The sequence below is a fragment of the Nomascus leucogenys genome, chromosome 16, assembly GCF_006542625.1.
Source record: "Nomascus leucogenys isolate Asia chromosome 16, Asia_NLE_v1, whole genome shotgun sequence".
In the NCBI taxonomy this organism is placed as follows: domain Eukaryota; kingdom Metazoa; phylum Chordata; class Mammalia; order Primates; family Hylobatidae; genus Nomascus; species Nomascus leucogenys.
In genome coordinates this window covers 84,023,535-84,041,456 of record NC_044396.1, presented here as the reverse complement: position 1 = coordinate 84,041,456, position 17,922 = coordinate 84,023,535, and the positions used below count along the sequence as shown (strand labels likewise).

Sequence of the window (17,922 nt, the reverse complement as noted above, 5' to 3'; positions counted from 1 at the left end):
AAGAAAATATGTAGCAAATGAAAATGAATGAGACAAAAGAGCTAAATTAAGAGCAATGATTTATATCCTACAGCTTCCCACATCTGTTTCATAATGTGCTTATCCATACAGAACCAAAATTACTTATATAAATACAGTAAATAGTTAATCAAACCTTACCTGAATGGAATACATTATAATTTTAAAGCAGTGAACAGCAAATTCATTGGGATCCCACAGTTTATGATGATCTAAATGCCTGCAAATAACAAAAATTACTTTAAAATTCTCTATTTTATTATACTTTCTTCCTCTAGAAACCTCAATAGGAAAAGCTTAATAGTGAGAATATTACCTAAAAGAAAAGCAAGATTTCAATTTAATTCTTAATTAATGAACTTCGTGAAATATATGTTGCAATTAAAGCTATTTCTAAAGCAATGCTGTGGACTAGAAGTAGTTTCGTGAACATTTAATCAACAAATATTTATTGATTCCGTTTAATGTTGTGATTTATTAATTTACTTCTCTCAAAGGGTAATTTTAACTAACAAATAAATCTGAATGAAAGAGGGTGAATGAAGGACAAATACAAGGCTGGAAAACACCAGGGAAACAGCTTTAGATTATATTCACAGATGGCCAGATCTACTTCTCACCTACTGTATCAAAATTAAATTTTAAAAATTGTCCTTCTATATCAAAACTAACTTTGTTATAACTATAATTTGTTGAAAATATACTTTATGCTAGGCATATATTATCAACCTTAATGGTTAATCTAGACCATAGGTTCAGGAATAAAATGATCAGAATTTGAATTCTGACTTCATTTTCTACCTATTTGTCCTTGTCCATGAGTGAGTTACTTGACTTCTCTAAGGGTCAGTTCTCTGACCTGGAAAATGGAGATAATAATAACATCCATTTCACAAGGTAAAAGGATTAAGTAAGATAAAGTATATAAGGTTATTAGCATAGTCACAGGGTGCAGCCAGCACTTGATAAGTGGTAGCTTCTATTTTAATATATAAATAAACCATTTAATGCATGCATTCAAAACTCTTCAAAGGTGAAAAAATTGGAGCTCAGAGAGGTTGAATGAGTTTTTCAAGTTCATACAACTAATAAACAGCACATCCTGATATGACCTATATTAACATCTGTGCTGCTTCTTATAACTTTCATTTCCTTGAAAGTAATAATTATTTTTTGGGTCATTAAAAATGGAAATGGTACAAAAAAAAAAGACCTGAAATCCCTCTTGAATCATCACAGTTATTAAGGTCTACTATGTGTTACATGCTATGCTCTAGGCTCCATGTATTCGAAGAAGCATTTGAACTTGCCTACCTGTTCTAAAGAAGCCTGAATGAAGAGTAGAAGGCAGAAATGAAACCCACTAATTAAAATAAAGTGGACAGAAGCAGTGATAGAAACACATTCAGAGAATTTACAGAACAAAATGCAGAAAACAAATGCACAGTTAACCTGAATCTGATAAACTGGGTAGTTTGTCTTATAATTGAGGCAAATTCTTCCATCTTCACTCTCAGAAGATATAAAATAAATCTTTAATGCTAATATGACCTGTATTATCATAATCTTATGGATTCTTAGCCAATAGTCAAGTTAAATATGGTCCAATACAATATTTATCTGCTAAGAGGCAGAAAAAGAAACTTTATTTACCGCTTCAAGCATGCTACCAATTACTTATAGTTCGCATATGTACTTGTCAAGAATTTTATTACAGTAACCTGCTAACATACTGGCCGTGGCTCAAATTTGTCCTATATAGCCCTATCTGATTAACTTTCTCAAAGGGAAATTCTAGCCACTTTATACTTTTGAGCTAAGGTCTCCACTAATTATCTATAAACTTAAATATAAAATTTTAAGATCTCTACTAGCCTAAACGTTTTCCCTCTTATCTCACTGTAACCCCTAAACTATATCCAGCACTCCAGCCAACAATATCAGTGTCTTGTGCTGTTGATTAAAAATACAATATTCAAAATTTCTTTTAAATCATCCATTTTCTTTACTCGATCACATAATAATTGAAATTAAAAACCTACTTCAATGTCAAACAAAAGCATTCTTTACAAATAAAATACAATTTCCATAGCAGTTTTTGATAACTACCTTCATCTGCATTAAAAGATACTGGCCCTGGCAGGCTGCTGTGGCTCACGCCTGTAACCCCAGCACTATGGGAGGCCAAGGCAGGCGGATCACCTGAGGTTGGGAGTTCGAGACCAGCCTGAACAACATGGCGCAACCCCATCTCTACTAAAAATACAAAATTAGCCAGGCATGGTGATGCATGCCTATAATCCGAGCTACTCGGGAGGCTGAGGCAGGAAAATCGCTGGAACCCAGGAGGCGGAGGTTGTGGTGAGCCAAGATCATGCCATTGCACTCCAGCCTGGGCAACAAGAGCAAACTCTGTCTCTAAAAAAAAAAAAAAAAAAAAAAAGACACTGGCCCTAAATTCTCAAATTAGACATGAATTATTTGTTTTGAACTGCTAGAGCACTTTTTGTCCTTTTCTCATAATCCATATATTATTTTATAAATATTATACATGTCAATCATCCATCAAATTTGTTATTCATGCATATATTCCCCAAATATCTGGCACCTCACTTGTAGAGGGCATTTAATATTTAATTAACTAAATGGGTAAATGGGTAATGTGTAATCACATATTTACTTAAGATTAATTTAATTAATTAATACATGATCAGAAATTTTAAGTTCTATGTAGAAAAGAATATAACTCAGTTCAAGTTATTCAACTCAAGTACAACTTGTTTGGTAAATTCTTTCTTCCAAGCTAGCTCTCTAGATTTTTAAGGCCTTATAGATTAGTTCTAAGAGTATTAAGATAAAAAATGGAATTCTGACGTTAAGTCTGCATGTCTAGATATTAAAAAAATAAATTTGCTCTTAGTATATTTGGTGTAATTCTATAATTTTTAGTAGCATTTCCATAAGCTTACAGAGCCTTTAAACAGTAGATCTCAATATTATGGAGGTGGGAGGAAACACAGATCCCTTCAAAAATCTAATGACTCTCTAATTTTTAATACAATTTTGTGATTTATAGATTCTTGTAACTAAGGCTCAACTTTGAACCCTAGGCTAAGAACGTCCATCCGTCCTAAATAAAGAATTCTGGATGTTACACTTAGAATATCGTACATATTCTACAAAGCCACTATTACAGTCAGAAGGAGAAGAGGACAAGATGAATTTTAACAAAAGACAGACTAGCAAAAATGTCTAGAAATTACATAGAATATTATATAGTAGATCTATCATCTGGTGATTGAGTTAGAAACACAAAGGCTTGACAAGGCTTGAGAGACCATATCTATGTGGAGAAACTCAAAGCTCATTAATGTATTTTGCCTGGAGGACAGCGTGAAAGTACCAACGAGATATTTAATATTCTTGCTCTGATTAATCACTATGTAAAAGATGAATTCACTCAGAGATGTGAATGTGATCTAAGGCAGCCCAGCCACAGCAAAAAGACAGCCAATAAATAGAAGCCAGGGACCAGGAAAACCTGGCCATGAAAGTTGGTAGAACAAGATACATCATACTTAGACACTGTTTAAATATTTCACTGCACATATGCATTTCAAGGTCTGTAAGCAGATATTCAAGTTAAACAATGCACATGATATTAAACACATTATTACACTTCATACTTACAGGGAAAAAGGTAATTAAGTAATTGAACCACTGTTCAAACATATCATGCATGACTCAGTCCTGTACTACTTCCACAATATTACACTGATTCCATTAATAACTCACTCATGCAAGTAAAAAAGTAGTTGTCCTCTGTAAATAAGTTAACACAGAATTAATACAGCAAAGTCACAAATAACCAGGAAAACACCAACTACTTACGCAAAAACTGGTCTAACAGCATTATTCATATTCCCAAAGGTTGCTCGACCCAGCAGTTCTCTGAGACAGTTTTCAGCCAGAACAGCAGGATTCTCTTCTTTGTCAGTTGCAGAAGGAGAAGAAGGAGGGCCTATGCGACTAAAAAAGAATGAGAAATAAAGAAAAACACAAGAATTTTAATATTAGTTCTAATAAACAGAATATACTTTACCTTTTAGAAATGTTAAACTGGCATTTTCTTTTTATCCTCCAGTAAATATAAAGCTTAATTCTAATTTCATGAATTTAACACCATCAAAATGAATCATACGCTCTTTCAAATTGAAGAAATAAACTTGGCTGTGCAAATTGTTTCTAGCTAACAGAATGTCTTTTATATATAACTAAAATACTCAGCAGCTTGCTATTCACTTTCATTCAACTTTTCTGTATTTATAGCAAAATCTTAGTAGGAACACAGGGCCCAGAGACCATCTTTAGGTATCCTTAATTTAACTGTAAATGGGCAAAAATAAAGTGAAAACCTATGACCTAGCCTGTAAATAAAAAATAAAATTTAAAAGCTAATTAGAATATCTGTATACGTAGCTGTCTTCAGCAGATAATATTCTGTTCATATCCTGAAACATTTTAGGCTAATGAATTTATGAATAATAAGTCTAAAAATGTATATGTGGCACGGGGATATCATGAAAAAATGTAATTTCTTAAGAACTGACAACCAATGAGCTCTGTTTCTTGTATATTACTTATGCTAATCCTGGACGTCAAGAGCCATAATTATGGAAAATGGGTTCCCAACTAGCTAGTGATCCTTTAAATAGTAAATATTTTAGATAAGGAAACTTTCACCTCAGCTACAGTGCCAAGAATAGGAAAAATACAGATAGTGCTAAAATACAACAAGTTTCACACTTTAGGAAAGGTTCCCAAAGCTGGAGACAGTCACATCTAAGGAATCAAGCATGAATCCTTTCTGTAATTAGTGTAAATTAACATGAACGTGTGTTACCATAGAGTTATCAATTACATCTCATTTCTAGACTACTTTTATGTTGCTATTACACATATAATCACTAAAATCATAAAATTTAAATTTAGAACTGTAAGTGAATGTTGTAGAGGAAAAAGAAAAAACAAGCATATATCCCAAAACAATATTCAATTCCAAAATATCTAAGGACAAATCAAATATGAACAGTGTCTAACCATTTGTTGAAAAAATAAAATACAGTGTGGGTAGCTATTATTATCATTATTATTATTACTTTGGTTAGTTCTAACACCCTGCACAAAAGTATGCTGGATCTTTTAGATTAACAAAAGTAGAGCTATAATTTCTGTTTCTCACATTTGCAACTTTAAGTAGTATTCATTAAAACAGCAATTTGGATATTCAATAATTAGTGGCAAATAAACTGTAAACTTACTCTAAAAGAAAATAAAGGCTTAAGTGTATGAATAATAATCTGTAGTCTACTAAGCCTAATACGATCACTACAGACTAAAAATTTTTTTAGAAAGGTACATATTTTTAAACTCACTTAACTTTATGAGACTACTGTTTACAGAGTACTAAAGATAAAACATTCTTATCCTAGCAAACACACATACATATATATAAAAGTAATACAGTCTCAACACTAATATGTTTTTAAATACCTGTCAACTTCTTCTATCTTTTGCATGTTAAACAGGAGGGATGGAACAATCTTATCCATATGCTGAGGTTCCCAAATGGTGGCCCGAAGTTCATCGTTAACTGTTTTGCGAACCACACCTTGAATACCTCTAATGCCAGCAATTCGTATCCTATAAAAAAAAAAAAAGAAGAAAATGAGCCATAAAAAAATTATTTAAACAAGTCCGTTTGCCTAGCTAAGAGAACGGATATCAATACTGTTATCTTATTAATAAAATAACTTAAAATAGCACACAAGTCTAAGAAAGTAAATTTCAAAAATTTAAGAGACAGAGATATGCCCCAAAAAGGCTTATTTTAAATATCATGTTCTTAAAATCAGCATTTAAAAAGTTAAAAGGACAATAAGATACAGAAATACCTATTTTTCAATTTTAAAAAATCAACAGCATAGGTTTTCTTAAAATGATAATGATACTCCATTTCTTACCTAGAGGTCTCAAGAGCTGAGTGAAAACATGATTTCACTGTTCTGAACACCCTTCATGCTTCTTCAGACTTCTCTCACTGTTCCTCCCTAACAGCCCTTCAACTCCCTTTGACCACCTAGATAGAAGACTAAGCTGGTTCTTTTAAAAGGTATTACAAATAAGAACTATCGAAATGGAGCACAGATAACCTCAGCAATATATATACAAATGTGTCTATAAACACATATACATTATCATATAATAATCTGATAATGTGACTTAAAATGTATCAATACAGCAGTGAGAGAATGCTGCCTTATCCTCCCATCCCAGATCAGAGCACCAAACCTCCTCAAGCTCCTCCTTACACTTCTTTAAAAAAGCAAAAGAAAATAAAAATCTATAGGTTCAAGAATGAGAAGAAAAGTGACTAGAAAACAGTTTCTAAAAACTGCAAAAGAACAGTCTCAAGCAGAGCTAACTTGGTGGCCCAATTAGTCTCAAAACATTTTCCTTCTGGTCAAATATGATGGCTATTTACTTTCTTTCTTTCTACTATTTAAAATACTCACCAATTTGTTGTTTATTCAGTTTACCTAGCATTGTCTTCTAAAAACTGTAAACAGGTTTAAACAATAGAAGATATGGGGAGGGAGGTGACATTGCTTTGCATCCCCATGGCAAAATAATGCAGGCATTCAGGAGTAGCAGATGGAGAATGGGAGGTGGCAGTAATATGATACTGAACAGCTGAGAAAAATGAATTGGAAGACATAAAGGCAACTTTTGCCTATTTCAAAGTCGTGTCTATACATGCTGCTTTTTAAAACATAAAGAAGTCTTGAGAGATTCTCATGCAGCTATCACAGTGGGCAAGCCTACATTCCTACAAAAGGTGCCTGCTTTACATACCTCCTGCTACACCTTGGGTGATGAGAAGGCCAAGCACAAGGTGGCATGGAGCACATTAACAAACAAGATGATGTGAGACTGCAGCCTAAATGGTGCAGCAGCAGATAGTGGTGCCCTTGTTCAAGGTTAAAGGGCGGTGTTGGTGGTAACTACCAATAGCTACTATAGCTACACAGCTTCATCCAATCCAGATCTAGTATCTAGACTAATCAGCACATTCTAGCCATGACCCCCCAAAACGAATTCTACAGTTTCCCCATCAGTAAAATAGAACTGTCACATCTACAGCATAGAAATGTTGAACAATTTAAATGAGCTAATTCACGTAAAGTGGTTAAACAATAATTGGCACACAGTAAGCACTCAGTGTTAGCTGTTCCTGTTTGTTGCTAACCATGATGAGGACGATGACAATGATGGTGGTGGTGGTGGTAATTTCTACCACAGCTGAAGTTTCTTCAGAAAATTAGAGTTAAAAGATTGTGATGCATAACTCTATAAGTGGGAGCCAGTTCTTCAAGGAAAATAAGAAAATCCTAACATTTACCAGCCTCATCTCCTACTGTCCATGTCTCCTGGAGTTCTACTTGGTAAGAGCTTGGTAAAAAAATAAAGGGACTGATGATTTATCTAAGTTAGAACTTAAAAGACAATATAAATATACTTAAAGAAAATCAAAAGGGCTTTTAAGTTAAAGCAGAAATAATCAAACTAAGTATTTTATATTAAATAGCATTTTAATTTACTCATTTGTTTTACAGGAATTCAAATAAAATGTTGGCATTATGGAACTTCAAATATAATATTGGAAAGACCCAGAGTTAGCAAATTGTACTATAAGTCCTTTCATTGGTTTATAGAAAATGTCAAAGTTTCTTTTTGAAAGCAGTAATGAAAAACAGGTAAAAACACATTCAAAAGACAAGATATTTCACTAGGGGATGATAAATACTTAGAAAAACATACTTTTGAAAGAAAGCAAAAATGTTAAAATCTTGAAAAAATTGCCAATTTCTTTAGCTAATCTTTGTATCTTTTTGCCCCATTAAAAACTTATTATCAGCCTCTGAAGAGAGAGAACAGTCTCATAAACATTTAAAAGATATCCTTTAGAGAGAGAAAAAAGAATTTTCCTGGTGATGGAGACAAATAGAAAACTAATTATTGTAAGGTAATTATAGTATTTTTTTTTACCTCTGAGAAGGCTTTACACTTCATAATAAAAGAATAATAGCAGGACTCTAAATGGCCTATACTCTATGGAGCAAAAATCATACCAGCAGCATCACAGACAAAAACAAATCTTAGACCTGAAAATAACTATTTAATCACCTTTAAGCTTTCTTTCTCCAAGTTAAAATAAATTTACACTTGTTTTTGTTTCATGTAAACCAGCACTGTAGCTTGCATACTTTAACTGAAATCTAGTTATATTTCTGTACATTCCTTTATTTTAAAATAAAAGTAAAAATTATAAAGCATGCTATATCTTGATTATCAACTGCCCACAGGAACTCTAAATCCTGGTTGATTTCTTGTTTTTTAGGTGTAAGATAGTAATGCTCAAATTACTTTCTATATTTCCTAAAGTCATTTTGGCTTTAATTCTTAACTTTAAAGTTTCTCATTTCTGTATTTCTCATTCTATCAACCTACTGATTGAGTTTATAAAATATTTGATTCCAGATTTTTAGTAGGATATATCTAGAAGAAATGTTTAAAAATGTCCAAGACAGTTGTCATGACAACCTCAGATGGATAGTGATTCAGTAATATACATTCATTCAATTTATCTACTTATTCACTCAAAAAGTACTAACTGAGAGCCTACTATGGACCAGGCACTATTCAAAGTATTGGCGATACTGCAGTCCTCAAACCAAAGTCCTCACCCTCCTGGAATTTATATTCCATAGAGGAGCAAGAAATAAGGAGATATATGATAAGAAGATAAAGATAACTAGGGGTAGAATGAGATGGGTGACATTTAATAAAGGGTGGCTGGGGAGGGTTCTTGTGATAAGGTGTCATTTGAGCAGAAATCTGAACTAAGTGAGGTAACAAGCCATGTGGGCATCCAGGGAACTGTTCTGTGCACAAAGACCAATGTGTCCAAAGGGCCTGAGGAGAGGTGTGACTACAGTGTTCAAGAAATGGCAAGGAGATCCACATGGCAGGATTAGAGTGAAAGCAGGAAGAAACGATAGAAGGACAGGATCTGACAGAGTAAGCAGAGCATGAAGAGACATTCTAGGCTACAGTAAAGATTGCATTTTAGTGAGCTGGAAAACCATTCTCATTTTCCTACTTCAGTCAGTAATTATAGCTTCTAACAGCAACGGAAAGCCATATTTCAGCCATATTCTTGTTTCCTCTGGTAATCATTATGTAACATATAAACACAATATTCATCTCTAAATTACTTACTATAGATCATAAAGTAAAATAATACATACTCTGTTCGTATTTCTGGATCACTATGACAGGAATGGCACATGGCACTGAATCGAGACACAAAAAAGTCATAACGTCTGTGATAGGATGGTGTGTCTTCTTCAATATTTGCAAATTTGACAAACTAAAAAACACAAATAATATATCTCACCTTCTTGAAGGTGTGGACCAAATACATTTAATTTCATACATTGTCATATTAACAAGCAATATAAAAATAAATAACAAACAAAATATCAAATACGACATTAATACAGAAGAAACTTTCTTTTCTTGAGATAGGGTCTTGCTCTGTTGCCCAGGCTGCAGGGCAGTGGTGCGATGATAGCTCACTGAGCTTTGAATTCCTAGGCTCAAGTGATCCTCCTGCCTCAGCCTCCCAAGGCGTCAGGGCTACAGGCACGCACCACCAAACCTGTCTAATTTTTTGATTTAATTTTATTTTTGTAACAATGGGGGTCTTGCTATGTTGCCCAGGCTGCTCTTGAACTCCTGGCCTCAAATGATCATCCTGCCTTGGCCTCCCAAAGCACCCAGATTACAGGCATGAACCACTGCACCAACCCAAAAGAAACTTTTTAATAATAAACTTTTAGAAAACAAGAGGAAGAAAAAAGAAGAAACATAATATATGCTTTCCCTAAATCTTAATCCATAATAATGACAGTGTATTTATCATTGTACAAAGAACACAAGCTTTGAACTAAGAAAGGCACAAGACTGAATCCTCCTATTATATACAGCTTTACTTCACTGTATCTTTGGACAAGTTATTTAGCTGTAATTCCTCATCTATAAAATGAAAATAATATTTCTAAGCTTGAAGGGTTGAGAATCGTGACATAATTAATATATGTAAAATATCTAGCATATACTGTATTATTTCTTTTAAAAAACATGAACCAATGTTGCATAGTATTAACATGTATTACCATTATGTATTATTTATGACAAAAATTATATATTATCATTTATTGATATTATTTAATATTTTTCTTTCTTGAATCAGCTATACTATATTATGCTCCACACTTTTCTATATTTGAAACAGTTTACAACAAAAAAGAGGTAAAAATAAAAAGTATCTAGCACAATTTCTGAAACAAAGGAGAACCGAAATACATTCCATCTATTACTGTCATATTGAGTTGGCATTAGCATGAAGAGGAACATGTCGACAAATTAAACCGTACGAAGACCATTAATAAATTTTAAATTAGTACTGGTCATGTGTGACAACATAAGGCACTCACCACCACTAAGAAAATTAGACCACCAGGAAATACTAGGTAATTAATGTTGTTCAAGATAATATGGCATTTCATTTAATAAAATTCACTCAAATTAAGGTAGGTAACTGGGGAATCTGGTCTTTTGCCCAAATGACTTATTAAAATAATCTAATGGCATTGCTGGGTGAAAGTAAGGAAATTTCTGGAAATGTACACTAAAATTCTCCCCCTAGCTAGTAAGCCACTTCCCCAAAATGTTCCTCACCTAATGTAAACAAAACAGGAGAAGCCTAAGTAGCTACCTTGCCTGAAACTAAGCTTGTCACATCATCTAAATACATTTGGAAATACCCAATATATTCCTGCTGAAGTAAGTGATAAAAATCATATTAAGAGTTTTGAATGAGGGTTTATTTAACGCTCTTGCTACCAGTAATAACTCACAGTGCCATGCACTCTTCCAAGAGCATCATATATATCAACTCATGTCACACAACAATCCTGCGAGATTGGTATTCTCATTCTCCTCATTTCACAGATGAAAAACCGAGGCAAGGAGAGAATAAATAACTTCCTCAGGGTATACAGCTAGAACGTGATATAGGCGAAGTTCAAACTGGGGTAGTCAGACTGTGGAATCCACACTGTCAGCACCTCATATACTTCCTCTTCCTATACCAGAAAATAATTATCCATAAACAATAGCAGGTAAGATATGATTTTTTTTTTTTATTAAAACTCTGAATGGAAACATACAGTATTCATGTAGGTTGAATGCCTTAAAGCTTCTCAGAGAAGAAGTTGGAACTGAAAGACTGAAGGTGATACAATGAAACTAAAGACAAGGGAAGAAATATTATCACTGTATTTTCTTTTTAAAGTAGGTATGCTTTTCCCAAACTTATTTTAAGGAACAGTGGTTCAAGGTAGAAGAAAATGAATGTGGTGAGCAGAAATAGTTCAGAAGTAGTCTAAAAAAGAATAAACATATAAACCCTTAAATTTTATGGTAAACTTATTTTTAAAAGACTGCCAAGACCATTCAAAGGGAAAGAATAGCCTTTTCAACGGATAGTAATGGCATAGTTAAATATCCACGTGCAAAATGTGGATAAAGCTGAATGCTGAATTCACATCACATACAAAAGCTAACTCAAAATGGATTATTAAATACAAACTTAAACTGTAAAACTCTTAGAAGAAACTATAGGAGTAAATCTTTGTGATCTTGGATTAGGCAATAGTTTCTTAGAGATGAAACTGAAAGCATACCCATCCACCACCCCCCAAACACACATACACACCCACACACACCAACAACAAAAGGAAAAAAAAAAGCAACTGGACTTCATCAAAATCAAAACTTTAGTAACTCAAAGCATACCATGAAGAAAGTGAAAAGACAAAACCACAGAAGGAGAAGATGTCTGCAAATCACATATCTGATAAAGTACTCTTATCAAGAATATATAAAGAACTTTTACAACTCAACAATAAAAAGACAATTGAAAAAAGGAGGGAAAGGATTTGAATAGACATTTCTCCAAAGAAAATATACCTAATAGTCAAAGAGCACATGCAGAGTTTTACCATTAATCATTAGGGAAATTAAAATCAAAACCACAATGATACCACTTCAGACCCTCTAGGATGGTTAAAATAAAAAAACAGACAATAACAAGTACTTAACAAGTACTGATGAGGATGTGGAGAAACAACACTCATATGTTGGTGGTGGGAATGTAAAATAACACAACCACTTTGGAAAACAATTAAACACAGTTACTACATGACTCAACCACTTTGGAAAACAATTAAACACAGTTACTACATGACTCAGCAATTACACTACTAAGTATATACCCAAGAGAATGAAAAACATACATCCACACAAAAACCTGTACACAAATCTTCATAGCAGCATTATTCATACTAGCCATAAAAATGGAAACAACCTTAATTAATGAAAACGCATGAAACTCAAAAGGAATGTAGGACACAAAGTTAGTGTTGCAATAAAAGACCAAGAGAAAATAAAAATGACAAGTATGCATTCATTTACAGGCAGATATTCTATTATGATTAGTTAATACCACAGATTTCACAAGAAACAGCAGAAAAAGTGAGAGGCAAAGTATTCTAATTATCTTAATTTGTGTTGACTGTTCAAATGCCCTTTAGAGGGAATTTGCCTTTACCAGGTAAAGTCATTCTAAGAAGCAATTAATTCTAGATACGCTAATTAAGCATAAATTTAGTAAACAGAATAGTTTTACTCACAGAATTTGTTCCAAGAACTTGAAGCTTTGGTTCCCCCGATTCCAGCAGCTTTGCCACCATATGAAGAAAGCTTTCTACAAATGGCTTAATGCTTTGAGAATGGCAAGCCATGAGAAGTTGGTCCAGTGCCTCCATAGCAATCAAAACATACCTACATGTAGGAGAAAAAGAACGTCAAAGCATTTCTACCTCTCTTAATTCTCCTAAGTGCTTTCCATTGGAAGAAATGAAATAGTCTATTGAAATACACTGAAGAAAGAAATGCAAATTTATTAACTCCTAAGTAAAATCTTAATTCTCACACAGCACTAATATCTTGTAGGTTATAAAATAATCCTTTTATCGAAGTATACAGAAAATATACACTGTATTCCTCCATTTTCTCCTTAACTATCTGAGCTTCTTTAACATTAACTTTGTGTATATTTTTCTTTGTAAATATGGACATTTTCTATTTGCCAGACTTTCAACCATATTTACTTGTATCTGACCCAAAATAATTATTAATGTGACAATTTCCAATATAATCTACTTATATGTCTAAATATGAGTAGATAAAACACTATCAGCAACATAATATTATTTTAAAAATCTCATAAATGTTACTTTACAATTCATCAGATTTTACATCTTGTACTTAAAATTCAGACAGATACCAGAGGCTAGGAAGGGCGTGTAAGTGTGGCTGTGGGGGCGGTGTGTGGAGGGATGAAGAGACGTTGGTTAATGAATACAAACTTACAAAATTAGGTAAAAGAAATAAGTTCTAATGTTCAACAGCACAGTAGGGTGACTGAAGTTAGCAACAATGTACTGTATATCTCAGAGTAGCTAGAAAAGGACTTGAAATGTTCCCAACACACAAAAATGATAAATTGAGGTGATGGATAGCCCAAATACCCTGACTTGATCTTTACACATTCTGTACATGTAACAAATACTCACAGGTACTCCATAAATATGTAAAATATTATGTATCAATTTTTAAAGGGTAAATCCAAAACAAAATTAAAATTCAGTCCTTCAACAATCAACCATAAAGCTATGTGTGCCATGACTTACTAAAATGTTCTAAGTGGTAACAATGCAAAGGTACAGAAAGCTAATATATCACTTGGAGAATAGAATACTCCAATAAACTTGGATCATAAAATGACAGAATGAAAAAGTATTTATAATCCAAATTGAAAAGTTATTACTGTTTGAGCACAGAGAATATAGTAGGATGGTAGACTTCTATTTATCAGTAGGAGTATAGCTAGCACAGCTCCAAATCAGCATGCTTCAATTTCCTGGGCCTTGATATCTAAGCCTAACACGGTTCTCTCTTATTACTCTTCCAAGAGGTAAAACTGAAGCTGTGTGAAAAAAAAAAAAAATTGGCTGGTTAACAGGATCTTTCTGTTTGTTTTCAACTTAGAGACTGATCTTTAAATTACAGTATTGCACTGATAGACTAAGCGAGTCAATTTCTACTATTTCCCATTAGAAAAGTCTCAAAAATCAATAGACACAAGCTAAAGGTAACTCAGTTAACTAACATAGTCCACTCACAAAACCTGACCACCAGGAAAGTAATAAAAGCCACAGCATCTATCGGAGTATTACATATTTCTTTGTATAATATTACAATGTTTTATCCTCTATATATAATCTTTGTCTCACTAAATGGCAAAATAATCTATAGAATGATTTAAAAGTCTAGAAAGAATTTTCCAAAGATACTATGTTAGCAGCCATTAGTTTCCTTACCCAGAACGATGTCTGACAACATCCCTGCTCAACCTTTCTGCCAGGTAAGAACCAATTCGATCCAGTTTCTCTGGAGCAGATACTGCATAAAATGTCAATTTCTCCATATCAGCTTTCACAAGGCCATCCTAAAAATAATAAGAATAACAAAATAAATAGATTATCTATATTTTCATGCTTATATTTTTAAGTGTTGTCTGCTTTATAATTTCCCTTTTTGGATTGGGGATTAAACGATATTTATGTAGAACCCTTCTGTACATAACCTCCTTAGTGCTAATATTCACCATGATGGATACATAGAACTTTCAAAAAATTTTTTTACAATGCCCTATTTATGCAAAGCACAAACAGTAAATTAGACTCTAACATCTTCCTTCATAGAGACATAGCTCAATTATCTGTAGTATATAGGGAATGGGATATACATGTAAAAAGATTTCAAGCAAAATTTGTTTCATTTAAAAAATGTGAAATGTTATTAAACCTGTTTTACTCATTTACTTATACAATAGTCAACATATGGCTTTTTTAATGATTCAGAAGTCAGTGATATCATTATAAGTTTTGGTTGTAATTAATAAATGAGAAAGTATTCAGAGCTGTAGAATCTATACTTATTCAACATATTTAAAAAGCAACAACAGGTCCCTGATATGGAATTAAAAAACGGTCATTTGTCTCTGCCTTTTAAAAGATGATGTGCAACAGGTGCATAAGTTCTCCTCAATTACCACATAAGTTTCTTGGCCATATATAACCCAAGTAAGTGTTGCTTAGGAACACTGGAATAGGTGAGAAGGGAGAAAGGGAAACTATGTTAGACGGTGAATCTACAACAAAAATTGTGTAGATGTGTGTTTTCACCTTCAACTGGTCCCTCAATGTTCTTTGGCTATTTTGCTGTTTCCCTAGTTGAGTCACCCCCTCATATTTTGTACCTACTCCGTTTTCCTCAGACTTGCTACTTTGGTGCCTCTCTCCTCTCTCAGACAGCAAATGAGCTCTTCTCTTTCCCGGAGAAGGTGGAAGCCATCAGATTAGTATTTACTGGCAAAACATCCCTGCTTTCTCAGTGCCTGCTAGGCCAGTAGATCTTAACTAGGGGTAACTGAGCCCCTCCAGGGCAATGTCTAAAGGCATTATGGGTTGTCATAGATGGGTGAAGGTGGGTACTGGGATCTAGTAGGTAGAGGCCAGGGATGTTTCTAAATATCTCACAATGCACAAAATAGCCCCCAAAAGTAAGTAATCACCTGGACCAAGATGTCAACTGAACCTAAGTTGAGAAACCCTGCCCTAGGCAAAGTGAAGCAATCTAGTTTTCCTGTCTAGGAGGAATTGGTTTGCCTCTGCTCTAGCTGTCTTCTACACACAGTTCCATGATCTGGCTCAATCAGTTAGCCTCTCTTATTCCTGGTTCTTTGACCTCTCCCTCTGTATCAGTTCCTCCACATCATCATTTAAATACAATTGTGTCTCTCCTATATTTTTAATCCCTTACTAATTTTATTGAGGAATAATCTATATATGAATAACTGCACTGACTTACAGTATATAATTGGAAATGTGACAGTTGTATACATCTGTGAAGACACTGCTAAAAGTAAGATACAGGTTGAGGATACCTCATCCAAAATGCTTGCGATCAGAAGTGTTTCAACTTTGGCTATTTTTTCAGATTTTGAAATATTTGCAGATACTTAACTACTTAGATATCCCTAATCCAAAAATTCAAAATCCAAAATGCTCCAGTGAGCCTTTCCTTTGAGTATCATGTCAGTGCTCAAAAAATTTTGGATTTCGGAGCATTTCAGATTTCAGGTTTTTGGATTAGGGATGTTCAACATGTACAGAACATTTTCATCATTTACAAAAGATTCCCCATGTCCTTTGCAGGCCATCTCTCCCTCTTCAGGCAACCACTGCTCTGCTTTTTATCACTATGAATCAGCATGCATCTGACATAAATAGAATCATACAGTTTACAAACCATATCTTTTGTGCAAGACTTCTTTCACTCAACTCATCTCTTTGCCCAGGAACCCTTCTCCAGTTCACCTGGATAATTCCTACTCATCCTTTAGGTCTTAGCTTCCTCCAAAAACGTGTTGCACCCTCCCAGCAGCCCCTGCTCCAAGTTTGGGTGAGATGTTCCAACTATATGTTCTTTTAGCTCATGGTACTTATCTCCACTATTTTATTTTATCAGATTATCTTTTCATTCATTAAACAAATATTGAGTGCCAACTATGTGCCAGGCACAATAATAGACATTAGGAAAGCAACAGTGAGTAAAGAGCTGCATTAACTCATTTAGTCCTCATGAGAACCTTATGAGATTGGTACTATTTATTACTTCCATTACATGATGAGAAAACAAGGGACTTGCCCAAGATCATCTAGCTACTAATTTTAAGAAACTGTTTATCTGTCCCCCTTACTAGATTTCTCTTTCAAGGCAGGGACTATGATATGTTTGCTTCTGCATTTGGGTACCTACTATCTGACCCATTACGGATGTATCACAAGATCTGTTTGTTTTAATAAATTAAAAATATGAAATATGGCAAATTGAGTAATGTTTGTCATATGTATTCAAGGTTCATGTAGATCTTTTCCTTTTTTAAAATCTTATTTTAAAGATTGCTATTTAAACAAATCTTATATAAATCCTTGGCAAAAATAAGGATTCTTTCTCTAATTTACCTGTGGTCATTTCAATGATCAAGTGTCCGAAGCTCCCTCACTGCCTACGAGTTAAAGTGACTAAAGTAGAGGCCTTGCTTGTCATTCACAATCCTCTAAAACCTGGCCTCCACCTTACCTTCAGTAACCATATGTCCCAGACTTCTCAGGAAAATAATTATTTGTATATTCAGTCTACTAACTGATAACATCTGAAATTTCAAATGAGAAATCATGGTCAACATGATTACCACCCTTACACTCTACAATTAGGTTATATAAACCTTCGCTTGAAGTCTGATGGATAACTTGCTCTAGGCTTCAAATATATGCCTTGCTTTCCCATGTCTTTTCTCTTTCCCCTCACTTGCAATAAAGAGACTAATCTTGTCTACCTCTCCAGATGGTATACATCCTTCAAAACTCAGCAAATCTCATTTCCTCTGTGAATGCTTCCCGGAGGTTCCCAACCCATAGTGATACCTCCCTGCTTTAGAGGCAAAAACCTTCCACCTGATTTACTTAGCATTTTACTTACGATTTATGCATTGTAATTTCATATTTAGTATGTTTCTGCTTTATG

The 17,922-nt window shown here is 33.9% G+C and overlaps 1 protein-coding gene across 6 annotated transcripts in view; it reads right to left on the bottom strand.

The window, feature by feature from the left end:
• Window positions 1-17,922, bottom strand: part of EFR3A (EFR3 homolog A) — a 110,313-nt gene that overhangs the window by 54,532 nt on the left and 37,859 nt on the right. For all 6 annotated transcript variants that reach the window (XM_030794966.1, XM_030794961.1, XM_030794962.1 and 3 more), the window contains exons 3-8: window positions 14,652-14,779; window positions 12,900-13,050; window positions 9,390-9,511; window positions 5,572-5,721; window positions 3,910-4,047; window positions 160-238 (exon numbers count right to left, since the gene is read on the bottom strand). In XM_030794966.1, coding sequence (XP_030650826.1) covers window positions 160-238; window positions 3,910-4,047; window positions 5,572-5,721; window positions 9,390-9,511; window positions 12,900-13,050; window positions 14,652-14,779 — 768 coding nt within the window. The remainder of the gene's footprint in view (window positions 1-159; window positions 239-3,909; window positions 4,048-5,571; window positions 5,722-9,389; window positions 9,512-12,899; window positions 13,051-14,651; window positions 14,780-17,922) is intronic.